The 27,961-nt window shown below is 44.8% G+C and overlaps 1 protein-coding gene across 8 annotated transcripts in view; it reads left to right on the plus strand.

Moving 5' to 3' along the window:
• pard3bb (par-3 family cell polarity regulator beta b) overlaps window positions 1-27,961 on the plus strand; it is a 539,900-nt gene that overhangs the window by 12,309 nt on the left and 499,630 nt on the right. For 4 of the 8 annotated variants that reach the window (XM_090230480.1, XM_090230482.1, XM_090230481.1 and 1 more), the window contains exon 2: window positions 14,146-14,247. In XM_090230480.1, coding sequence (XP_090086606.1) covers window positions 14,146-14,247 — 102 coding nt within the window. Of the gene's footprint in view, window positions 1-751; window positions 1,039-14,145; window positions 14,248-27,961 lie in introns of those variants that run through there. The other 4 variants (XM_090230486.1, XM_090230488.1, XM_090230484.1 and 1 more) reach the window with 2 other exon arrangements.

Genomic DNA, 27,961 nt, shown 5'->3' on the forward strand with positions numbered 1-27,961 from the left:
GTACACAGTGAACGCGTGTATTATATACAAATGGCAAGAAGACCAAGACAAAATGGATGCACATGCTGCTATGAGATCTGAACGAAAACGACTCAGATGGTCGGAGGAAGAAATTAATCATGACATCTCTGATGATTTTTCTTCTGGTTCTGAGCCTCGGAGCGAACCTACACTTCTTCTGAGGACTAAGTGGGGGGGGGAGAAGACAGAACCGATACAAACTGGGCAGGTGGCCATGCCACAAACCACAAAGAAATGTGAGACGGGAGAGAGGGAGAGAGGGAGAGTTGGAGGGAGGGAGAGGGAGAGATGGAGAATTGGAGAGAGGGGGAAAGTTGGAGAGAGGGAGAGGAAGAATTGGAGAGTTGGAGAGAGGGAGAGTTGGAGAGAGGGGGAGAGATAGAGAGGGAGAGGGAGAGATGGAGAATTGGAGAGAGGGGGAGAGTTGGAGAGAGGGAGAGGAAGAATTGGAGAGTTGGAGAGAGGGAGAGTTGGAGAGAGGGAGAGTTGGAGAGAGGGGGAGAGATAGAGAGGGAGAGGGAGAGATGGAGAATTGGAGAGAGGGGGAGAGTTGGAGAGAGGGAGAGGAAGAATTGGAGAGTTGGAGAGAGGGAGAGTTGGAGAGAGGGAGAGTTGGAGAGAGGGGGAGAGATGGAGAGGGGGAGAGTTGGGGAGATGGAGAGAGGGAGAGAGAGAGAGAGAGAGAGAAAGAGAGAGAGAGGGGACGGCACCGTTTTGGATAGAACAAGCCAGTGACATGCTAGGGGCTGATTTTATCAACATGTCATCACAGAGAGCCCGACATCTCGGGCTGAAAACATCAGCAAGCTCTCAGCCAGCTGGAAGCGATCATTTCAATCCTGTATCCGTGGAAGGATTCGGTGGAAGGAGAGCGTAGGCTTTCTGGAGAGCTTCTAGTCAGATGTTTGGGCTACCTTTTCTTTGGAGAAAACCATGTCACGGGACCGCTTCAGAGAGATGATGCGTTGCCTCCGTTTTGATGAAACGTGATGCCTGGAAACAGACACATTCGCCATGGTATCCGACCATATAAATAATTGACTGCTGTCATATAGACACGTACATTAATGTTTATGCCATTATTGCCTTTGTGCTGATTTTTTACTATTTATCAAGGCCACTTAGAATAAATCATTCTAACTGATGTTTTCATCTTGCTGACCAGGTTTTCTTTAATTTTTTATGTATTTTGTCTTTATAAAACAAAGCTGATGTATGAATTACACCGGGCCAGTTTGTTTGGCCACCTTTTTAAGTCTGTGATATGATGTATGAATTACACCGGGCCAGTTTGTTTGGCCACCTTTTTAAGTCTGTGATATGATGTATGAATTACACCGGGCCAGTTTGTTTGGCCACCTTTTTAAGTCCGTGATATGATGTATGAATTACACCGGGCCAGTTTGTTTGGCCACCTTTTTAAGTCCGTGATATGATGTATGAATTACACCGGGCCAGTTTGTTTGGCCACCTTTTTAAGTCTGTGATATGATGTATGAATTACACCGGGCCAATTTGTTTGGCCACCTTTTTAAGTCTGTGATATGATGTATGAATTACACCGGGCCAGTTTGTTTGGCCACCTTTTTAAGTCTGTGATATGATGTATGAATTACACCGGGCCAGTTTGTTTGGCCACCTTTTTAAGTCTGTGATATGATGTATGAATTACACCGGGCCAGTTTGTTTGGCCACCTTTTTAAGTCCGTGATATGATGTATGAATTATACCGGGCCAGTTTGTTTGGCCACCTTTTTAAGTCTGTGATATGATGTATGAATTACACCGGGCCAGTTTGTTTGGCCACCTTTTTAAGTCCGTGATATGATGTATGAATTACACCGGGCCAGTTTGTTTGGCCACCTTTTTAAGTCCGTGATATGATGTATGAATTACACCGGGCCAGTTTGTTTGGCCACCTTTTTAAGTCCGTGATATGATGTATGAATTACACCGGGCCAGTTTGTTTGGCCACCTTTTTAAGTCCGTGATATGATGTATGAATTACACCGGGCCAGTTTGTTTGGCCACCTTTTTAAGTCTGTGATATGATGTATGAATTACACCGGGCCAGTTTGTTTGGCCACCTTTTTAAGTCTGTGATATGATGTATGAATTACACCGGGCCAGTTTGTTTGGCCACCTTTTTAAGTCCGTGATATGATGTATGAATTACACCGGGCCAGTTTGTTTGGCCACCTTTTTAAGTCCGTGATATGATGTATGAATTACACCGGGCCAGTTTGTTTGGCCACCTTTTTAAGTCTGTGATATGATGTATGAATTACACCGGGCCAGTTTGTTTGGCCACCTTTTTAAGTCCGTGATATGATGTATGAATTACACCGGGCCAGTTTGTTTGGCCACCTTTTTTGTACCAGTGCCTTATAGCAGTGCTTCCCAAACTTGGTCCTGGGGACCCTGAGAGGTGCACGTTTTGGTTTTTGCTGTGACACTACTCAGCTGCTAAAACGAATCATCAATTTGACTCCGCTGTGTAGTGCTAGGGCAAACAACGAAATGTGCTCCCGTTGGGATCCCCAGGATGTTGTCAGGGAAACGCTGCCTTATAGCAACAATTCCACCCCAAGTGCCAATGATCAGCTAAACCCCCCCGCCCCCCTTTTCTCTTTCTTTAAAAAAAATATAATATTATTTTTTTATATTTAATTATAATTATTATTTTTTATATATATATTTTATATATATGAATGCCTGTATTGGAAGATTCAAGGTTTGTTTTGTCTCCGTTTTTATGAGCTTTTTGTCTTTTAAGTCTGGTTCGATCCCGGGCTGTATCACTGTGATCGGGAGTCCCATAGGGCTGCATAAAATTGGCCCAGCGTCGTCCGGGTTAGTGGAGGGTTAGTGGAGGGTCTAGCGACTCCTTGTGGCGGGCCGGGTGCCACTCAGTTGAACGGTGTTTCCGCCGACACATTGGTGCGACTGGCTTCCGGGTTAAGCGGGCGGAGGGTGTTAAGAAGCGCGGGTCATGTTTTGGAGGACGCCTCTTCGTTGGGGAGTAGCAGCGATGAGACAAGATCGAAATTGGGGAGAAAAAGAGGGTTAAAAACATGTATTATTTTTTTTAAACTATGTGCTGTGTGAACTATGCACCTTCCTATACAGACATCAAGCCCCTCCCCCTGGCACTCACAACAAATACAAAATAAAACTTCTTACTCTCTGACAACAAACAGTTTAAACTCGCTGTTTGCATTTGAGGTTTGGTCCAACAGAATGGGTCATATGGACACCGGAACACATTGGGTCATATGGACACCGGAACACATTGGGTCATATGGACACCGGAACACATTGAGTCATTATTTTACTGTAGTAGAGACATTATTTTACTGTAGTAGGTAGAGACATTTTACTGTAGTAGGTAGAGACATTATTTTACTGTAGTAGAGACATTATTTTACTGTAAGAGACATTTTACTGTAATAGAGACATTCTTTTACTGTAAGAGACATTTTACTGTAATAGATTGAGACATTATTTTACTGTAATAGGTAGAGACATTATTTTGCTGTAGTAGGTAGAGACATTATTTTACTGTAGTAGAGACATTCTTTTACTGTAAGAGACATTTTACTGTAGTAGATTGAGACATTATTTTACTGTAATAGATTGAGACATTATTTTACTGTAATAGATTGAGACATTATTTTACTGTAAGACATTTTACTGTAGTAGATTGAGACATTATTTTACTGTAGTAGGTAGAGTCATTATTTTACTGTAGTAGAGACATTCTTTTACTGCAATAGACATTTTACTGTAGTAGATTGAGATATTTTACAGTAATAGACTGTAACTACAGTAATAGACTGTCAACTTAACCTTTCTAACAATACCCTCTTATGTCGCAACATGTAGAATAGAGCAGAACCTACTAAAACGGCACTATCAATGAACATTATTGTGGGAAATGAATCCTCAGTTTCTGTCGCCTGAGGCATTGCCGTACTGCAGCATTTCAACCACAGACTGTCACGTGCTATTGTCTAGTCTGTTGTTTTATAGATGTGCAAGGATAAAAATACTCATTTATATCAGGAATTGACATCTCATTCTCATTCTGAGCATCATCTTATCCGGGTAGGCCAGTTGATTTCAACATCCTAAACAAAGTGAACAAGATGAATAAGGAGGGTGTGTTCAGAACAGTTCAACTGTTGTACCATGTTTTAAACCGTTGGAGACAGACAGGAGGGTGTGTTCAGAACAGTTCAACTGTTGTACCATGTTTTAAACCGTTGGAGACAGACAGGAGGGTGTGTTCAGAACAGTTCAACTGTTGTACCATGTTTTAAACCGTTGGAGACAGACAGGAGGGTGTGTTCAGAACAGTTCAACTGTTGTACCATGTTTTAAACCATGTTAGAAAGCCAAATAGATCCAAGTTGGCTAGATTAACTGGCTAATGGGTGGGCTCGTGTTTGACAGATTGAGACCTGTGTTAATTTTCTTTAATGCTACCAGAAGTTGACCTTTAATTGTGCAACAAATCTTATTTAGAGAGAACGTTCAAATAATCAAGATCTTTATATATGTCATAAATTGCTCGTAAGTTTGAAAAAAATCAAGATATGGGTTTGACATGGTTACATGTACTGATGAACTGACGAATTCTCTGAAACGATGTTTGAGGTGGCTTATGGTAGAGAAATGGACATTCTTACAGTCAGCATGCCAATTTCACGCTCCCTCAAAATTTGAGACATCTGTGGCATTGTGTTGTGTGACAAAACGGCACATTTTAGAGTGGCCTTTTATTGTCCCCCGGCACAAGGTGCACCTGTGTAATGACTATGCTATTAAATCAGCTTCTTGATATGCCACACCTGTCAGGTGGATGGAGTATCTTGGCAAATAAGAAATGCTCACTAACAGTGATGTGCGCAGAATTTGAAAGAAATATGCTTTTTTTGTGTGTGTGAAAAATGTCCGGGATCTTTTATTTCAGCTTATGAACCACGAGACCAAACACATTACATGTTGCGTTTATTTTAAATATGTTGTTGTTCATTGTAGTAAAGAGCTTGTGGCCTGCAGCAATGTATTCTCTGAACAGTCAGTGGAGCCTGAAGCAAGGGAGGGAGGAAGTGAGGGGAGGGAGAGGGGTGTTTCGGGAAGATGGGAGTCACTCAGGAAGTTATCAGACTGCTAAAAAGGGCCACTTAATTACTAAGACAAATGGAGGGATGGAGGGAGGGAGGGAGGGAGCTGCGGTGTTATTTTTTCATAAGGGCCGGGAATGCCAGATGCCTGAATGCTGAGATGAACAGGGCTGAGCAAGCTGAATTCTGCCAGAATGAGCTGATAGCATCTAAACCCATGGCCCGGCGCCAGAAAACAAGACAATTAGCACAGAAGAGGAGGCAGGGCGGTCTGTTAGAAAGATGTTACCATCCAGGGAGAGGAAGAGCAACTCAGCCATGTGGAATGTTACTGGCAATACAGACAGGTTACGGTTTATATGGGTTATGACTCTACGGGTGTCAGAGGTCGGATAAAGCTGTTCCTAGCTACCTAACAGTAGGCTGATAGGTCATGTTCTGATTATAACTTTGTGTTACCATTTTACTCTGACAGTAAGTTAAGCCCTACGTTGTAGACGCATGGGGGTAGTTTAACACAAACATCTATATGGTTTCAAACAGGGTGGTAGGCTGGGTCTACTTCTTCATGATGGGGAGAGAACTACTCTGTAGGCTGGGTCTACTTCTTCATGATGGGGAGAGAACTACTCTGTAGGCTGGGTCTACTTCTTCATGATGGGGAGAGAACTACTCTGTAGGCTGGGTCTACTTCTTCATGATGGGATGAGAACTACTCTGTAGGCTGGGTCTACTTCTTCATGATGGGGAGAGAACTACTCTGTAGGCTAGGTCTACTTCTTCATGATGGGGAGAGAACTACTCTGTAGGCTGGGTCTACTTCTTCATGATGAGGAGAGAACTACTCTGTAGGCTGGGTCTACTTCTTCATGATGGGGAGAGAGCTACTCTGTAGGCTGGGTCTACTTCTTCATGATGGGGAGAGAACTACTCTGTAGGCTGGGTCTACTTCTTCATGATGGGGAGAGAGCTACGCGGACACCAGGCCTAAAATGAGTTAATAAGAGAGTCCTCTCTGACAACAACAGCTAGTTTTCAGTTTCTCCCCACTCAGTCCACTCCCAGACAGTCCTTTTCAATTTGTTAAAATTAAGGTACTTAGTTAATTGTATTTAAAAAAATAAAAAAATAAAAAATAATAATTCATATTGAGATTAAAAACAGCCGCATTGGGCATTTTTATTAAGTCAGTCAAGTTAGTTATTGATTGATTGGTTTATTTGAATTTCTTAGATAATTAAAAGCCGTAGGCTGCCCCAGCCGGAGAAAACATGACATGCATTAAAAATGATGGAGGACAAAACCCCGATGAAGCCTGAAGGCTCATTCCATTATGGTCTTAAAATACTGAATGGTTCTCCTAGCTGTCTGTTGTTATGGGAATGGGCTACTGCTTTGGATTCATATCTCCAAGTTTTCCCAGTGTCTTCTATCAGCTCAGCCTTATCCACATGCTATCTCACCCATCCATCTGTATTGCTGCCTAACCCATCCATCTGTATTACTGCCTAACCCATCCATCTGTATTACTGCCTAACCCATCCATCTGTATTACTGCCTAACCCATTCATCTATATTGCTGCCTAACCCATCCAGCTGTATTACTGCCTAACCCAACCATCTGTATTACTGCCTAACCCATCCATCTGTATTACTGCCTAACCCATCCATCTGTGTTACTGCCTAACCCATCCATGTGTATTACTGCCTAACCCAACCATCTGTATTACTGCCTAACCCTAATCCAAACATCTGTATTACTGCATAACCCATCCATCTGTATTACTGCCTAACCCATCCATCTGTATTGCTGCCTAACCCAACCACCTGTATTACTGCCTAACTCATCCATCTGTATTGCTGCCTAACCCATCCATCTGTATTGCTGCCTAACCCTAACCCATCCATCTGTATTACTACCTAACCAATCCATCTGTATTACTGCCTAACCCATCCATCTGTATTACTGCCTAACCCTAACCCCTCCATCTGTATTACTGCCTAATCCAATCATCTGTATTACTGCCTAACCCAACCATCTGTATTACTGCCTAACCCAACCATCTATATTACTGCCTAACCCTAACCCTTCCATCTGTATTACTGCCTAACCCATCCATCTGTATTACCGCCTAATCCAATCATCTGTATTATTGCCTAACCCATTCATCTGTATTACTGCCTAATCCAATCATCTGTATCACTGCCTAACCAATCCATCTGCATTGCTGCCCAACCCTAACCCAACCATCTGTATTACTGCCTAACTCATCCATCTGTATTTCTGCCTAACCCTAACCCAACCATCTGTATTACTGCCTAACCCATCCATCTGTATTGCTGCCTAACCCTAACCCAACCATCTGTATTACTGCCTAACCCATTCATCTGTATTACTGCCTAACCCTAACCCAACCATCTGTATTACTGCCTAACCCTAACCCTACCATCTGTATTGCTGCCTAACCCTAACCCATCCATCTGTATTGCTGCCTAACCCATACATCTGTATTACTGCCTAACCCATCCATATGTATTGCTGCCTAACCCTAACCCAACCATCTGTATTACTGCCTAACCCTAACCCTACCATCTGTATTGCTGCCTAACCCTAACCCATCCATCTGTATTACTGCCTAACCCATTCATCTGTATTACTGCCTAACCCATCCATCTGTATTGCTGCCTAACCCTAACCCAACCATCTGTATTACTGCCTAACCCTAACCCTACCATCTGTATTGCTGCCTAACCCTAACCCATCCATCTGTATTGCTGCCTAACCCATACATCTGTATTACTGCCTAACCCATCCATATGTATTGCTGCCTAACCCTAACCCAACCATCTGTATTACTGCTTAACCCATCCATCTCTATTGCTGCCTAACCAATCCATCTGTATTGCCTAACCCTTCTCTCAGCCTCATCCACATGCTACCTCCCCATCCATCTGTAACCGTGTCTTCCATCCTAGAATAGAACGCAGCAGTATATTCCCACTGCCCCAAAACAACAAGAGGTCAACATGAATGCATATCTACAGGCTGAGATGACAACTGAGATACATGATCATCTGTTTACAGAGAGAAATTATGAGATTAGAACTCTACAGTGTGAATGTTAACACCTAGTCCTGTATAGAACTCTACAGCGTGAAGGTAACACCCAGTCCTGTATAGAACTCTACAGTGTGAAGGTAACAGCTAGTCCTGTATAGAACTCTACAGTGTGAAGGTTAACACCTAGTCCTGTATAGAACTCTACAGCGTGAAGGTAACACCTAGTCCTGTATAGAACTCTACAGTGTGAAGGTAACACCCAGTCCTGTATAGAACTCTACAGTGTGAAGGTAACACCCAGTCCTGTATAGAACTCTACAGCGTGAAGGTAACACCCAGTCCTGTATAGAACTCTACAGTGTGAAGGTAACACCCAGTCCTGTATAGAACTCTACAGCGTGAAGGTAACACCCAGTCCTGTATAGAACTCTACAGTGTGAAGGTAACACCCAGTCCTGTATAGAACTCTACAGTGTGAAGGTAACACCTAGTCCTGTATAGAACTCTACAGTGTGAAGGTAACACCTAGTCCTGTATAGAACTCTACAGCGTGAAGGTAACACCTAGTCCTGTATAGAACTCTACAGTGTGAAGGTTAACACCTAGTCCTGTATAGAACTCTACAGTGTGAAGGTTAACACCTAGTCCTGTATAGAACTCTACAGTGTGAAGGTAACACCTAGTCCTGTATAGAACTCTAGAGCGTGAAGGTAACACCTAGTCCTGTATAGAACTCTACAGCGTGAAGGTAACACCCAGTCCTGTATAGAACTCTACAGCGTGAAGGTAACACCCAGTCCTGTATAGAACTCTACAGCGTGAAGGTAACACCCAGTCCTGTATAGAACTCTACAGTGTGAAGGTAACACCCAGTCCTGTATAGAACTCTACAGTGTGAAGCTATGATGTTCTATTTCAAGCTAATTTTTCTATAATTTTGTGCACAAAAGAAAAACATGTTTACAACACTGTTACTGAGCATTTCTCCTTTGTCAAGATAATCCATCCACCTGACAGGTGTGGCATATCAAGAAGCTGATTAAACAGCAGGATCATTACATAGGTGCACCTGGTGCTGAGGACAGTAAAAGGCCACTCTAAAATGTGCAGTTTTGTCACACAGCACAATGCCACAGATGTCTCAAGTTTTGGAGGAGCGTGAAATTGCATGCTGACTGCAGGAATGTCCACCAGAGAGTTCATTTCTCTACCGTCTCTACCGTGTTCATTTCGAAAACCGTCGTTTTAGAGAATTTGGCAGTACATCCACCTGGCCTCACAACCTTGGACCACATGTAACCATGCCAGCTCTAGTCCCTGTTCTCCCAGCTCCAGCCTCCCCTCTGGACCCCCAGCTCTAGTCCCTGTTCTCCCAGCTCCAGCCTCCCCTCTAGACCCCCAGCTCTAGTCCCTGTTCTCCCAGCTCCAGCCTCCACTCTGGACCCCCAGCTGTAGTCCCTGTTCTCCCAGCTCCAGCCCCCCCTCTAGACCCCCTAGTCCCTGTTCTCCCAGCTCCAGCCTCCCCTCTAGACCCCCTAGTCCCTGTTCTCCCAGCTCCAGCCTCCCCTCTAGACCCCCTAGTCCCTGTTCTCCCAGCTCCAGCCTCCCCTCTAGACCCCCTAGTCCCTGTTCTCCCAGCTCCAGCCTCCCCTCTAGACCCCCTAGTCCCTGTTCTCCCAGCTCCAGCCTCCCCTCTAGACCCCCTAGTCCCTGTTCTCCCAGCTCCAGCCTCCCCTCTAGACCCCCAGCTCTAGTCCCTGTTCTCCCAGCTCCAGCCTCCACTCTGGACCCCCAGCTGTAGTCCCTGTTCTCCCAGCTCCAGCCTCCCCTCTGGACCCCCAGCTCTAGTCCATGTTCTCCTAGCTCCAGCCTCCCCTCTGAACCCCCAGCTCTAGTCCCTGTTCTCCCAGCTCCAGCCCCCCCCCCCCCCCAGCTCTAGTCCCTGTTCTCCAAGCTCCAGCCTCCACTCTGGACCCCCAGCTGTAGTCCCTGTTCTCCCAGCTCCAGCCTCCCCTCTGGACCCCCATCTCTAGTCCATGTTCTCCCAGCTCCAGCCTCCCCTCTGGACCCCCAGCTCTAGTCCCTGTTCTCCCAGCTCCAGCCTCCCCTCTGGACCCCCAGCTCTAGTCCCTGTTCTCCCAGCTCCAGCCTCCACTCTGGACCCCCAGCTGTAGTCCCTGTTCTCCCAGCTCCAGCCTCCCCTCTAGACCCCCAGCTCTAGTCCCTGTTCTCCCAGCTCCAGCCTCCCCTCTGGACCCCCAGCTCTAGTCCCTGTTCTCCCAGCTCCAGCCTCCCCTCTGGACCCCCAGCTCTAGTCCCTGTTCTCCCAGCTCCAGCCTCCACTCTAGACCCCCAGCTCTAGTCCCTGTTCTCCCAGCTCCAGCCTCCACTCTGGACCCCCAGCTGTAGTCCCTGTTCTCCCAGCTCCAGCCCCCCCTCTAGACCCCCTAGTCCCTGTTCTCCCAGCTCCAGCCTCCCCTCTAGACCCCCTAGTCCCTGTTCTCCCAGCTCCAGCCTCCCCTCTAGACCCCCTAGTCCCTGTTCTCCCAGCTCCAGCCTCCCCTCTAGACCCCCTAATCCCTGTTCTCCCAGCTCCAGCCTCCCCTCTAGACCCCCTAGTCCCTGTTCTCCCAGCTCCAGCCTCCCCTCTAGACCCCCTAGTCCCTGTTCTCCCAGCTCCAGCCTCCCCTCTAGACCCCCAGCTCTAGTCCCTGTTCTCCCAGCTCCAGCCTCCACTCTGGACCCCCAGCTTTAGTCCCTGTTCTCCCAGCTCCAGCCTCCCCTCTGGACCCCCAGCTCTAGTCCATGTTCTCCCAGCTCCAGCCTCCCCTCTGAACCCCCAGCTCTAGTCCCTGTTCTCCCAGCTCCAGCCCCCCCCCCCCCCCCCCCCCCCCAGCTCTAGTCCCTGTTCTCCCAGCTCCAGCCTCCACTCTGGACCCCCAGCTGTAGTCCCTGTTCTCCCAGCTCCAGCCTCCCCTCTGGACCCCCATCTCTAGTCCATGTTCTCCCAGCTCCAGCCTCCCCTCTGGACCCCCAGCTCTAGTCCCTGTTCTCCCAGCTCCAGCCTCCCCTCTAGACCCCCAGCTCTAGTCCCTGTTCTCCCAGCTCCAGCCTCCCCTCTGGACCCCCAGCTCTAGTCCCTGTTCTCCCAGCTCCAGCCCCCCCTCTGGACCCCCAGCTCTAGTCCCTGTTCTCCCAGCTCCAGCCTCCCCTCTGGACCCCCAGTTCTAGTCCCTGTTCTCCCAGCTCCAGCCTCCCCCCCAGCTCTAGTCCCTGTTCTCCCAGCTCCAGCCCCCCAACCCAGCTCTAGTCCCTGTTCTCCCAGCTCCAGCCCCCCCCCCCCCCAGCTCTAGTCCCTGTTCTCCCAGCTCCAGCCTCCACTCTGGACCCCCAGCTGTAGTCCCTGTTCTTCCAGCTCCAGCCTCCCATCTGGACCCCCAGCTCTAGTCCCTGTTCTCCCAGCTCCAGCCTCCCCTCTGGACCCCCAGCTCTAGTCCCTGTTCTCCCAGCTCCAGCCTCCCCTCTAGACCCCCAGCTCTAGTCCCTGTTCTCCCAGCTCCAGCCCCCCCTCTAGACCCCCAGCTCTAGTCCCTGTTCTCCCAGCTCCAGCCTCCCCTCTGGACCCCCAGCTCTAGTCCCTGTTCTCCCAGCTCCAGCCTCCCCTCTAGACCCCCAGCTCTAGTCCCTGTTCTCCCAGCTCCAGCCTCCACTCTGGACCCCCAGCTGTAGTCCCTGTTCTCCCAGCTCCAGCCTCCCCTCTGAACCCCCAGCTCTAGTCCCTGTTCTCCCAGCTCCAGCCCCCCCACCCCAGCTCTAGTCCCTGTTCTCCCAGCTCCAGCCTCCACTCTGGACCCCCAGCTGTAGTCCCTGTTCTCCCAGCTCCAGCCTCCCCTCTGGACCCCCATCTCTAGTCCATGTTCTCCCAGCTCCAGCCTCCCCTCTGGACCCCCAGCTCTAGTCCCTGTTCTCCCAGCTCCAGCCTCCCCTCTGGACCCCCAGCTCTAGTCCCTGTTCTCCCAGCTCCAGCCTCCACTCTGGACCCCCAGCTGTAGTCCCTGTTCTCCCAGCTCCAGCCTCCCCTCTAGACCCCCAGCTCTAGTCCCTGTTCTCCCAGCTCCAGCCTCCCCTCTGGACCCCCAGCTCTAGTCCCTGTTCTCCGAGCTCCAGCCTCCCCTCTGGACCCCCAGCTCTAGTCCCTGTTCTCCCAGCTCCAGCCTCCCCTCTAGACCCCCAGCTCTAGTCCCTGTTCTCCCAGCTCCAGCCTCCACTCTGGACCCCCAACTGTAGTCCCTGTTCTCCCAGCTCCAGCCCCCCCTCTAGACCCCCTAGTCCCTGTTCTCCCAGCTCCAGCCTCCCCTCTAGACCCCCTAGTCCCTGTTCTCCCAGCTCCGGCCTCCCCTCTAGACCCCCTAGTCCCTGTTCTCCCAGCTCCAGCCTCCCCTCTAGACCCCCTAGTCCCTGTTCTCCCAGCTCCAGCCTCCCCTCTAGACCCCCTAGTCCCTGTTCTCCCAGCTCCAGCCTCCCCTCTAGACCCCCTAGTCCCTGTTCTCCCAGCTCCAGCCTCCCCTCTAGACCCCCAGCTCTAGTCCCTGTTCTCCCAGCTCCAGCCTCCACTCTGGACCCCCAGCTGTAGTCCCTGTTCTCCCAGCTCCAGCCTCCCCTCTGGACCCCCAGCTCTAGTCCATGTTCTCCCAGCTCCAGCCTCCCCTCTGAACCCCCAGCTCTAGTCCCTGTTCTCCCAGCTCCAGCCCCCCCCCCCCCAGCTCTAGTCCCTGTTCTCCCAGCTCCAGCCTCCACTCTGGACCCCCAGCTGTAGTCCCTGTTCTCCCAGCTCCAGCCTCCCCTCTGGATCCCCATCTCTAGTCCATGTTCTCCCAGCTCCAGCCTCCCCTCTGGACCCCCAGCTCTAGTCCCTGTTCTCCCAGCTCCAGCCTCCCCTCTAGACCCCCAGCTCTAGTCCCTGTTCTCCCAGCTCCAGCCTCCCCTCTGGACCCCCAGCTCTAGTCCCTGTTCTCCCAGCTCCAGCCTCCCCTCTGGACCCCCAGTTCTAGTCCCTGTTGTCCCAGCTCCAGCCTCCCCCCCAGCTCTAGTCCCTGTTCTCCCAGCTCCAGCCCCCCAACCCAGCTCTAGTCCCTGTTCTCCCAGCTCCAGCCGCCCCCCCCCCCCCCCAGCTCTAGTCCCTGTTCTCCCAGCTCCAGCCTCCACTCTGGACCCCCAGCTGTAGTCCCTGTTCTTCCAGCTCCAGCCTCCCCTCTGGACCACCAGCTCTAGTCCCTGTTCTCCCAGCTCCAGCCTCCCCTCTGGACCCCCAGCTCTAGTCCTTGTTCTCCCAGCTCCAGCCTCCCCTCTAGACCCCCAGCTCTAGTCCCTGTTCTCCCAGCTCCAGCCCCCCCTCTAGACCCCCAGCTCTAGTCCCTGTTCTCCCAGCTCCAGCCTCCCCTCTGGATCCCCAGTTCTAGTCCCTGTTCTCCCAGCTCCAGCCTCCCCTCTGGACCCCCAGCTCTGGATCACTGTGGTCATAGTAGAGAATTTCACGCTCCTGTATCTGGCTGAGATAGTTGAGGTCTACTGTAGATACTGTACTCAGGCCAGACACTTGCATTATGAGGCAGACTTGGGAGTCTTTTCTCCATTGTCAAGTGTTGCCCAACCTAAAAACATTAGGCAAACATTATAATTTCATAAATTACATTGGAATTACAAATGATCTGATTCACAGATGTATATTATTGTAATTAAAAAATAGGTGCTGTTTATTTTGCCTTTTTGTGAGATGGAACTGTGGACGATAGAGATTTATGATGTTTGTGTACCATAAATCAGAATGTTGATTGGTTGTGTTCGTTGTGCCATTTATGAAATGAGGATGTTTGATTTGGTCTTGTTTATGTTCCATTTATGAAATGAGGATGTTTGATGTGCTTCCTCCCACAGGAGGGTGACTTCCTGGTTCGTACCCACCATGTGGAGTACTGTGACGGGGGCATCCTAGACCCTGATGATGTACTGACTGACCTGGTGGAGGACAGAGACAAGGTAACGATCAACGTTAGGGCCGAGTGCCAAATGCCACCTTATTCCCTATGTAGTGCACTACTTTTGGACAAGGGAAGGTAACAATGATCTACTGTGTAGCTATCAGTGCATTCTTTGGTGACTTCACCCTCGATCACATTTAGGTGACTTTAGCTTGCTAGCTACTCCCAGACACACGAGAGAACACCTCACTCTGACCATTGTACTCAGCCTAGCAGAGCTGGTTAGGCTGTTTTCATGTTATCCAGAGTGTTAGTGACTGAAACTGTGCTGCTGGCAACAATTTAATTATGCTTTTTACCAACTTTTACTGACACCGGCCATATGGGTGTTGAGCGTTGGTAAATTCGTCAGTTATTCTGCGCTCTGGCACACTCAATGAGAGGGCTTGGATATAGCAGTATATATTACTAATTATTTTTGTTCGTCCTTTATTTAACTAGGCAACAAGATAACCCGAGTGAATTTATCAGCTACGTCTATCGACAGTTGTCGTAGTGACATCATGAACATTGTATTGAGCACACAGAGCATTAGCTAACATTAGGCTATAGCTAGCAATGCAAATATGGATAATATCACTACACAGATCACACATGTAACGCTAGCTAGTAACACAATAATTATAAGGAGACTATATACAGGGTATTACGGTACAGAGTCAATGTGGAGGCTATATACAGGATATTACGGTACAGAGTCAATGTGGAGGCTATATACAGGGTATTACGGTACAGAGTCAATGTGGAGGCTATATACAGGGGGTACCGGTACAGAGTCAATGTGGAGGCTATATACTGGGGGTACCGGTACAGAGTCAATGTGGAGGCTATATACAGGGGGTACCGGTACAGAGTCAATGTGGAGGCTATATACAGGGGGTACCGGTACAGAGTCAATGTGGAGGCTATATACAGGGTGTTACTGTACAGAGTCAATGTGGAGGCTATATACAGGGGGTACCGGTACAGAGTCAATGTGGAGGCTATATACAGGGGGGTACCGGTACAGAGTCAATGTGGAGGCTATATACAGGGGGTACCAGTACAGAGTCAATGTGGAGGCTATATACAGGGGGTACCGGTACAGAGTCAATGTGGAGGCTATATACAGGGGGGTACCGGTACAGAGTCAATGTGGAGGCTATATACAGGGGGGTACCGGTACAGAGTCAATGTGGAGGCTATATACAGGGGGTACCGGTACAGAGTCAATGTGGAGGCTATATACAGGGGGTACCGGTACAGAGTCAATGTGGAGGCTATATACTGGGGGTACCGGTACAGAGTCAATGTGGAGGCTATATACAGGGGGTACCGGTACAGAGTCAATGTGGAGGCTATATACAGGGGGTACCGGTACAGAGTCAATGTGGAGGCTATATACAGGGTGTTACTGTACAGAGTCAATGTGGAGGCTATATACAGGGGGTACCGGTACAGAGTCAATGTGGAGGCTATATACAGGGGGGTACCGGTACAGAGTCAATGTGGAGGCTATATACAGGGGGTACCAGTACAGAGTCAATGTGGAGGCTATATACAGGGGGTACCGGTACAGAGTCAATGTGGAGGCTATATACAGGGGGGTACCGGTACAGAGTCAATGTGGAGGCTATATACAGGGGGGTACCGGTACAGAGTCAATGTGGAGGCTATATACAGGGGGTACCGGTACAGAGTCAATGTGGAGGCTATATACAGGGGGTACCGGTACAGAGTCAATGTGGAGGCTATATACAGGGTGTTACTGTACAGAGTCAATGTGGAGGCTATATACAGGGGGTACCGGTACAGAGTCAATGTGGAGGCTATATACAGGGTATTACGGTACAGAGTCAATGTGGAGGCTATATACAGGGGGTACCGGTACAGAGTCAATGTGGAGGCTATATACAGGGGGTACTGGTACAGAGTCAATGTGGAGGCTATATACAGGGGGTACCGGTACAGAGTCAATGTGGAGGCTATATACAGGGGGTACCGGTACAGAGTCAATGTGGAGACTATATACAGGGTGTTACGGTACAGAGTCAATGTGGAGGCTATATACAGGGGGTACCGGTACAGAGTCAATGTGGAGGCTATATACAGGGGGTACCGGTACAGAGTCAATGTGGAGGCTATATACAGGGGGTACCGGTACAGAGTCAATGTGGAGGCTATATACAGGGGGTACCGGTACAGAGTCAATGTGGAGGCTATATACAGGGGGTACCGGTACAGAGTCAATGTGGAGGCTATATACAGGGGGTACCGGTACAGAGTCAATGTGGAGGCTATATACAGGGTGTTACGGTACAGAGTCAATGTGGAGGCTATATACAGGGGGTACCGGTACAGAGTCAATGTGGAGGCTATATACAGGGGGTACTGGTACAGAGTCAATGTGGAGACTATATACAGGGGGTACCGGTACAGAGTCAATGTGGAGGCTATATACAGGGGGTACCGGTACAGAGTCAATGTGGAGGCTATATACAGGGGGTACTGGTACAGAGTCAATGTGGAGACTATATACAGGGGGTACCGGTACAGAGTCAATGTGGAGGCTATATACAGGGGGTACCGGTACAGAGTCAATGTGGAGGCTATATACAGGGGGTACTGGTACAGAGTCAATGTGGAGGCTATATACAGGGGGTACCAGTACAGAGTCAATGTGGAGGCTATATACAGGGGGTACCGGTACAGAGTCAATGTGGAGGCTATATACAGGGGGTACCGGTACAGAGTCAATGTGGAGGCTATATACAGGGGGTACCGGTACAGAGTCAATGTGGAGTCTATATACAGGGTGTTACGGTACAGAGTCAATGTGGAGGCTTTATACAGGGGGTACCAGTACTGAGTCAATGTGGAGGCTATATACAGGGGGTACCAGTACTGAGTCAATGTGGAGACTATATACAGGGGGTACCGGTACAGAGTCAATGTGGAGGCTATATACAGGGAGTACCGGTACAGAGTCAATGTGGAGGCTATATACAGGGAGTACCGGTACAGAGTCAATGTGGAGGCTATATACAGGGGGTACCGGTACAGAGTCAATGTGGAGGCTATATACAGGGGGTACCAGTACAGGGGGTACCAGTACTGAGTCAATGTGGAGGCTATATACAGGGGGTACCAGTACTGAGTCAATGTGGAGACTATATACAGGGGGTACCGGTACAGAGTCAATGTGGAGGCTATATACAGGGGGTACCAGTACAGAGTCAATGTGGAGGCTATATACAGGGGGTACCGGTTCCGAGTCAATGTGGAGGCTATATACAGGGTGTTACTGTACAGAGTCAATGTGGAGGCTATATACAGGGGGTACCGGTACAGAGTCAATGTGGAGGCTATATACAGGGGGTACCGGTACAGAGTCAATGTGGAGGCTATATACAGGGGGTACCGGTACAGAGTCAATGTGGAGGCTATATACAGGGGGTACCGGTACAGAGTCAATGTGGAGGCTATATACAGGGGGTACCGGTACAGAGTCAATGTGGAGGCTATATACAGGGGGGTACCAGTACAGAGTCAATGTGGAGTCTATATACAGGGGGTACCGGTTCCGAGTCAATGTACAGGTTAGTTGAGGTAGTTTGTACATGTAGGTGGGGGTAAAGTGACTGTGTGCATAGATAATAAACAGTAGCAGCAGTGTAAAAACAAAGGGGGGTGTTAATGTAAATAGTCTGGGTGGCTGGACTATTTAATGGCTGGTCCATTAACTGAAGGTTGGATCCTGATATTATCAGGTACATGGCTGGCCCATTAACTGAAGGTTGGATCCTGATATTATCAGGTACATGGCTGGCCCATTAACTGGAGGTTGGATCCTGATATTATCAGGTACATGGCTGGCCCATTAACTGAAGGTTGGATCCTGATATTATCAGGTACATGGCTGGCCCATTAACTGAAGGTTGGATCCTGATATTATCAGGTACATGGCTGGCCCATTAACTGAAGGTTGGATCCTGATATTATCAGGTACATGGCTGGCCCATTAACTGAAGGTTGGATCCTGATATTATCAGGTACATGGCTGGCCCATTAACTGAAGGTTGGATATTATCAGGTACATGGCTGGCCCATTAACTGAAGGTTGGATCCTGATATTATCAGGTACATGGCTGGCCCATTAACTGAAGGTTGGATCCTGATATTATCAGGTACATGGCTGGCCCATTAACTGAAGGTTGGATCCTGATATTATCAGGTACATGGCTGGCCCATTAACTGAAGGTTGGATCCTGATATTATCAGGTACATGGCTGGCCCATTAACTGAAGGTTGGATCCTGATATTATCAGGTACATGGCTGGCCCATTAACTGAAGGTTGGATCCTGATATTATCAGGTACATGGCTGGCCCATTAACTGAAGGTTGGATCCTGATATTATCAGGTACATGGCTGGCCCATTAACTGAAGGTTGGATATTATCAGGTACATGGCTGGCCCATTAACTGAAGGTTGGATCCTGATATTATCAGGTACATGGCTGGCCCATTAACTGAAGGTTGGATCCTGATATTATCAGGTACATGGCTGGCCCATTAACTGAAGGTTGGATCCTGATATTATCAGGTACATGGCTGGCCCATTAACTGAAGGTTGGATCCTGATATTATCAGGTACATGGCTGGCCCATTAACTGAAGGTTGGATCCTGATATTATCAGGTACATGGCTGGCCCATTAACTGAAGGTTGGATCCTGATATTATCAGGTACATGGCTGGCCCATTAACTGAAGGTTGGATATTATCAGGTACATGGCTGGCCCATTAACTGAAGGTTGGATCCTGATATTATCAGGTACATGGCTGGCCCATTAACTGAAGGTTGGATCCTGATATTATCAGGTACATGGCTGGCCCATTAACTGAAGGTTGGATCCTGATATTATCAGGTACATGGCTGGCCCATTAACTGAAGGTTGGATCCTGATATTATCAGGTACATGGCTGGCCCATTAACTGAAGGTTGGATCCTGATATTATCAGGTACATGGCTGGCCCATTAACTGAAGGTTGGATCCTGATATTATCAGGTACATGGCTGGCCCATTAACTGAAGGTTGGATCCTGATATTATCAGGTACATGGCTGGCCCATTAACTGAAGGTTGGATCCTGATATTATCAGGTACATGGCTGGCCCATTAACTGAAGGTTGGATCCTGATATTATCAGGTACATGGCTGGTCCATTTAGACTGTGTTCACCGGACCGGTCCTCTGCATCGTTCATATTTCTATGTTGACGCTTTATCTCCATTAGCAACAGACACACAGCTTTGGCTGAATGATAGACAGGCAGGCAGGCAGGCAGGCAGAAAGACACACAGCTTTGGCTGAATGATAGACAGGCAGGCAGAAAGGCACACAGCTTTGGATGAATGATAGACAGGCAGGCAGAAAGGCACACAGCTTTGGCTGAATGATAGACAGGCAGGCACAAAGGCACACAGCTTTGGCTGAATGATAGACAGGCAGGCAGAAAGGCACACAGCTTTGGCTGAATGATAGACATGCAGAAGAGACACTTTGGCGGACAGACAGACGGACAGACTGCTTTGGCTGAAAGACAACCGACAAAACCTGACAGACTGTTTTTTGGCTGAACACAATACCTTCCTCTAGCTACTGGGCCAACTGAAAGGCCACTACCTTCCTCTGGCTGCTGGGCCAACTGAAAGGCCACTACCTTCCTCTGGCTGCTGGGCCAACTGAAAGGCCACCCAGCAGTGTACTGAGTCTCTCTGGTGCAGTAATGTTGTCCTTTACCCAGGTTTTAAACGCAGGCGGGTGAGAGGCGTTCGGACAGGCAGGCGGGAGGCGTTCGGACAGGCAGGCGGGAGGCGTTCGGACAGGCAGGCGGGAGGCGTTCAGACAGGCGGGCGGGGAGGCTTTCGGACAGGCAGGCGGGAGGCGTTCAGACAGGCGGGCGGGGAGGCGTTCGGAGAGGCGGGCGGGGAGGCACACGGGCAGGCAGACGGGCATGAAGGCGGGAGGCGTTCTGGCGGGTGGACAGGCGGGCGGGGAGGCACACGGGCAGGCAGACGGGCATGAAGGCGGGAGGCGTTCTGGCGGGTGGACAGGCGGGCGGGGAGGCACACGGGCAGGCAGACGGGCATGAAGGCGGGAGGCGTTCTGGCGGGTGGACAGGCGGGCAGGGGGGGCGGGGAACCTGTAAGGCCATCCTTAACTGGATAACTTAATGCCATTATCCTCAGTAGAATCTCTCAGACATTAGGTCCCAAATAGCACTCTATTCCCTTTATAGTGCACTACTTTTAATGTGTGCCCTGGACAAAAGCAGTGCACTATTTTGGAAAATAGTGTGCCATTTTGGACGAACACCAGGAGCTCCAATCAGATCCGCAGCTTTCTGTAGACTAATTTATATCAGAGGGGAGGAAGGGAGGCTCTTTACCGTAAAAGTGACTTTTGCTGCCTGGTAATATTGCAGAACAAGCAGAACCCAGAATTCAAGGTTTTAAAAAGTGGTGTTTAAAAAGTGAATTCTCATTCAACCGTTTAGGCCTAGAGTCCAGGAAGACTAATCAATATCGAGCTTTGCCTTGTAGTCAGGGGATTTCTTAAGAGGAAACTCTACTGGGATGGGCTGCCGCTTTATAATGTACTCTGTACTCATTATGTATTAGGTACTCTGTACTCATTATGTATTATGTACTCTGTACTCATTATGTATTAGGTACTCTGTACTCATTATGTATTAGGTACTCTGTACTCATTATGTATTATGTACTCTGTACTCATTATGTATTAGGTACTCTGTACTCATTATGTATTATGTACTCTGTACTCATTATGTATTATGTACTCTGTACTCATTATGTATTATGTACTCTGTTCTCATTATGTATTATGTACTCTGTACTCATTATGTATTATGTACTCTGTACTCATTATGTATTATGTACTCTGTACTCATTATGTATTATGTACTCTGTAGTCATTATGTATTATGTACTCTGTTCTCATTATGTATTATGTACTCTGTACTCATTATGTATTATGTACTCTGTACTCATGATGTATTAGGTACTCTGTACTCATTATGTATTAGGTACTCTGTACTCATTATGTGTTATGTACTCTGTACTCATTATGTATTATGTACTCTGTACTCATTATATATTATGTACTCTGTACTCATGATGTATTATGTACTCTGTACTCATTATGTATTATGTACTCTGTACTCATTATGTATTATGTACTCTGTACTCATTATGTATTATGTACTCTGTACTCATTATATATTATGTACTCTGTACTCATGATGTATTATGTACTCTGTACTCATTATGTATTATGTACTCTGTACTCATTATGTATTATGTACTCTGTACTCATTATGTATTATGTACTCTGTACTCATTATGTATTAGGTACTCTGTACTCATTATGTATTATGTACTCTGTACTCATTATGTATTATGTACTCTGTACTCATTATGTATTAGGTACTCTGTACTCATTATGTATTATGTACTCTGTACTCATTATGTATTATGTACTCGGTACTCATTATGTATTAGGTACTCTGTACTCATTATGTATTAGGTACTCTGTACTCATTATGTATTAGGTACTCTGTACTCATGATGTATTATGTACTCTGTTCTCATTATGTATTATGTACTCTGTACTCATTATGTATTAGGTACTCTGTACTCATTATGTATTATGTACTCTGTACTCATTATGTATTAGGTACTCTGTACTCATTATGTATTATGTACTCTGTACTCATTATGTATTAGGTACTCTGTACTCATTATGTATTAGGTACTCTGTACTCATTATGTATTAGGTACTCTGTACTCATTATGTATTATGTACTCTGTACTCATTATGTATTATGTACTCTGTACTCATTATGTATTAGGTACTCTGTACTCATTATGTATTAGGTACTCTGTACTCATTATGTATTAGGTACTCTGTACTCATTATGTATTAGGTACTCTGTACTCATTATATATTATGTACTCTGTACTCATTATGTATTAGGTACTCTGTACTCATGATGTATTAGGTACTCTGTACTCATTATGTATTATGTACTCTGTACTCATTATGTATTATGTACTCTGTACTCATTATGTATTAGGTCCTCTGTACTCATTATGTATTATGTACTCTGTACTCATTATGTATTAGGTACTCTGTACTCATTATGTATTAGGTACTCTGTACTCATTATGTATTAGGTACTCTGTACTCATTATGTATTAGGTACTCTGTACTCATGATGTATTAGGTACTCTGTACTCATTATGTATTATGTACTCTGTACTCATTATGTATTATGTACTCTGTACTCATTATGTATTAGGTACTCTGTACTCATGATGTATTATGTACTCTATACTCATTATGTATTAGGTACTCTGTACTCATTATGTTTTATGTACTCTGTACTCATTATGTATTATGTACTCTGTACTCATTATGTATTATGTACTCTGTACTCATTATGTATTAGGTACTCTGTACTCATTATGTATTAGGTACTCTGTACTCATTATGTATTATGTACTCGGTACTCATTATGTATTAGGTACTCTGTACTCATTATGTATTAGGTACTCTGTACTCATTATGTATTAGGTACTCTGTACTCATTATGTATTAGGTACTCTGTACTCATTATGTATTATGTACTCTGTACTCATTATGTATTAGGTACTCTGTACTCATTATGTATTAGGTACTCTGTACTCATTATGTATTAGATACTCTGTACTCATTATGTATTATGTACTCTGTACTCATTATGTATTAGGTACTCTGTACTCATTATATATTATGTACTCTGTACTCATTATGTATTAGGTACTCTGTACTCATGATGTATTAGGTACTCTGTACTCATTATGTATTATGTACTCTGTACTCATTATGTATTATGTACTCTGTACTCATTATGTATTAGGTCCTCTGTACTCATTATGTATTATGTACGCTGTACTCATTATGTATTAGGTACTCTGTACTCATTATGTATTAGGTACTCTGTACTCATTATGTATTATGTACTCTGTACTCATTATGTATTATGTACTCTGTACTCATTATGTATTAGGTCCTCTGTACTCATTATGTATTATGTACGCTGTACTCATTATGTATTAGGTACTCTGTACTCATTATGTATTATGTACTCTGTACTCATTATGTATTATGTACTCTGTACTCATTATGTATTAGGTACTCTGTACTCATTATGTATTATGTACTCTGTACTCATTATGTATTAGGTACTCTGTACTCATTATGTTTTATGTACTCTGTACTCATTATGTATTATGTACTCTGTACTCATGATGTATTAGGTACTCTGTACTCATTATGTATTATGTACTCTGTACTCATTATGTATTATGTACTCTGTACTCATGATGTATTAGGTACTCTGTACTCATTATGTATTATGTACTCTGTACTCATTATGTATTATGTACTCTGTACTCATTATGTATTATGTACTCTGTACTCATTATGTATTAGGTACTCTGTACTCATTATGTATTAGGTACTCTGTACTCATTATGTATTATGTACTCTGTACTCATTATGTATTATGTACTCTGTACTCATTATGTATTATGTACTCTGTACTCATGTATTATGTACTCTGTACTCATTATGTATTATGTACTCTGTACTCATTATGTATTAGGTACTCTGTACTCATTATGTATTAGGTACTCTGTACTCATTATATATTATGTACTCTGTACTCATTATGTATTATGTACTCTGTACTCATTATGTATTATATACTCTGTACTCATTATGTATTAGGTACTCTGTACTCATTATGTATTATGTACTCTGTACTCATTATGTATTATGTACTCTGTACTCATTATGTATTATGTACTCTGTACTCATTATGTATTATGTACTCTGTACTCATTATGTATTATATACTCTGTACTCATTATGTATTAGGTACTCTGTACTCATTATGTATTATGTACTCTGTACTCATTATGTATTAGGTACTCTGTACTCATGATGTATTATGTACTCTGTTCTCATTATGTATTATGTACTCTACTCATTATGTATTAGGTACTCTGTACTCATTATGTATTATGTACTCTGTACTCATTATGTATTAGGTACTCTGTACTCATTATGTATTAGGTACTCTGTACTCATTATGTATTAGGTACTCTGTACTCATTATGTATTAGGTACTCTGTACTCATTATGTATTATGTACTCTGTACTCATTATGTATTAGGTACTCTGTACTCATTATGTATTATGTACTCTGTACTCATTATGTATTATGTACTCTGTACTCATTATGTATTATGTACTCTGTACTCATTATGTATTAGGTACTCTGTACTCATTATGTATTAGGTACTCTGTACTCATTATGTATTATGTACTCTGTACTCATTATGTATTATGTACTCTGTACTCATTATGTATTATGTACTCTGTACTCATTATGTATTATGTACTCTGTACTCATGTATTATGTACTCTGTACTCATTATGTATTATGTACTCTGTACTCATTATGTATTAGGTACTCTGTACTCATTATGTATTAGGTACTCTGTACTCATTATATATTATGTACTCTGTACTCATTATGTATTATGTACTCTGTACTCATTATGTATTATATACTCTGTACTCATTATGTATTAGGTACTCTGTACTCATTATGTATTATGTACTCTGTACTCATTATGTATTATGTACTCTGTACTCATTATGTATTATGTACTCTGTACTCATTATGTATTATGTACTCTGTACTCATTATGTATTATATACTCTGTACTCATTATGTATTAGGTACTCTGTACTCATTATGTATTATGTACTCTGTACTCATTATGTATTAGGTACTCTGTACTCATGATGTATTATGTACTCTGTTCTCATTATGTATTAGGTACTCTGTACTCATTATGTATTAGGTACTCTGTACTCATTATGTATTAGGTACTCTGTACTCATTATGTATTAGGTACTCTGTACTCATTATGTATTATGTACTCTGTACTCATTATGTATTAGGTACTCTGTACTCATTATGTATTATGTACTCTGTACTCATTATGTATTATGTACTCTGTACTCATTATGTATTAGGTCCTCTGTACTCATTATGTATTATGTACTCTGTACTCATTATGTATTAGGTACTCTGTACTCATTATGTATTAGGTACTCTGTACTCATTATGTGTTATGTACTCTGTACTCATTATGTTTTAGGTACTCTGTACTCATTATATATTAGGTACTCTGTACTCATTATGTATTAGGTACTCTGTACTCATGATGTATTAGGTACTCTGTACTCATTATGTATTATGTACTCTGTACTCCATTATGTATTATGTACTCTGTACTCATTATGTATTAGGTACTCTGTACTCATAATGTATTATGTACTCTATACTCATTATGTATTAGGTACTCTGTACTCATTATGTATTATGTACTCTGTACTCATTATGTATTAGGTACTCTACTCATTATGTATTATGTACTCTGTACTCATGATGTATTAGGTACTCTGTACTCATTATGTATTATGTACTCTGTACTCATTATGTATTATGTACTCTGTACTCCTGATGTATTAGGTACTCTGTACTCATGATGTATTAGGTACTCTGTACTCATTATGTATTATGTACTCTGTACTCATTATGTATTATGTACTCTGTACTCATTATGTATTATATACTCTGTACTCATTATGTATTAGGTACTCTGTACTCATTATGTATTATGTACTCTGTACTCATTATGTATTAGGTACTCTGTACTCATGATGTATTATGTACTCTGTTCTCATTATGTATTAGGTACTCTGTACTCATTATGTATTAGGTACTCTGTACTCATTATGTATTAGGTACTCTGTACTCATTATGTATTAGGTACTCTGTACTCATTATGTATTATGTACTCTGTACTCATTATGTATTAGGTACTCTGTACTCATTATGTATTATGTACTCTGTACTCATTATGTATTATGTACTCTGTACTCATTATGTATTAGGTCCTCTGTACTCATTATGTATTATGTACTCTGTACTCATTATGTATTAGGTACTCTGTACTCATTATGTATTAGGTACTCTGTACTCATTATGTGTTATGTACTCTGTACTCATTATGTTTTAGGTACTCTGTACTCATTATATATTAGGTACTCTGTACTCATTATGTATTAGGTACTCTGTACTCATGATGTATTAGGTACTCTGTACTCATTATGTATTATGTACTCTGTACTCCATTATGTATTATGTACTCTGTACTCATTATGTATTAGGTACTCTGTACTCATAATGTATTATGTACTCTATACTCATTATGTATTAGGTACTCTGTACTCATTATGTATTATGTACTCTGTACTCATTATGTATTAGGTACTCTACTCATTATGTATTATGTACTCTGTACTCATGATGTATTAGGTACTCTGTACTCATTATGTATTATGTACTCTGTACTCATTATGTATTATGTACTCTGTACTCCTGATGTATTAGGTACTCTGTACTCATGATGTATTAGGTACTCTGTACTCATTATGTATTAGGTACTCTGTACTCATTATATATTAGGTACTCTGTACTCATTATGTATTAGGTACTCTGTACTCATGATGTATTAGGTACTCTGTACTCATTATATATTAGGTACTCTGTACTCATTATGTATTATGTACTCTGTACTCATTATATATTAGGTACTCTGTACTCATTATGTATTATGTACTCTGTACTCATGATGTATTAGGTACTCTGTACTCATTATGTATTATGTACTCATTGATGGACTGTATTAGGTACTGGACTATGTACTCATTTCACGGAAACATGGACAAATCTCCTCTTCCAGCACCCTGACTCTCACTGGGTGTTTTGAGATTGTCTAGCTAGTAGCTAGTCAGACTGCACTGAATCACTGCTCTACAAATCAACTTGTATCCCAAATAAGTTCTCAGTCAACAGGAACTGACCAGAACAGTCCAAGCTGCCTACGAGAGACGTGGAGCCTGGAGCCTAGAGATGGTTGTGCCGTTGCTATGGTGACCATTATGTTACAACTCCAACATGTTGCCGTACACAGTGTTTGTCCAAGCTGTTGGTTCAGGATCTCTACTACTTACCCATTCTGCTTTTCTGCCTTTTTAGTCTGGTCATTGTTTAGGATTTATCGCTAGTCCACTGGTGCTCTGCTCCCTGCTTAGTTAGAAACACAAGCTGAGACTGTCCCAATCGACGTTCTTTATTTCCTTCAGTTTTAAGAATACAGACACACATGGTGTTCAAATGCATGGTGACAGGTTAATATAGGCTAGTGGGTACGTGATGTTTCCTGTTGATCTAATCTGCTTTTCTGGTGTCTGAGCACTCTGTTACTATACCTGGCCACGCCCACAAGTTAGAGGACAGTTGTATTACCATGCCTGGCCACGCCCACAAGTTAGAGGACAGTCGTATTACTGTATCTGGCCACGCCCACAACGCTCTACCCTGGTTAGAGGACAGTTGTATTACCGTATCTGGTCACGCCCACTGGTTAGAGGACAGTCATATTACCGTATCTGGCCACGCCCACAACACTCTACCCTGGTTAGAGGACAGTCCTATTACCATACCTGGCCACGCCCACAAAACT

This window comes from Oncorhynchus mykiss, chromosome 3 (genome assembly GCF_057628025.1).
Source record: "Oncorhynchus mykiss isolate SJ-2025 chromosome 3, ASM5762802v1, whole genome shotgun sequence".
Classification (NCBI taxonomy): domain Eukaryota; kingdom Metazoa; phylum Chordata; class Actinopteri; order Salmoniformes; family Salmonidae; genus Oncorhynchus; species Oncorhynchus mykiss.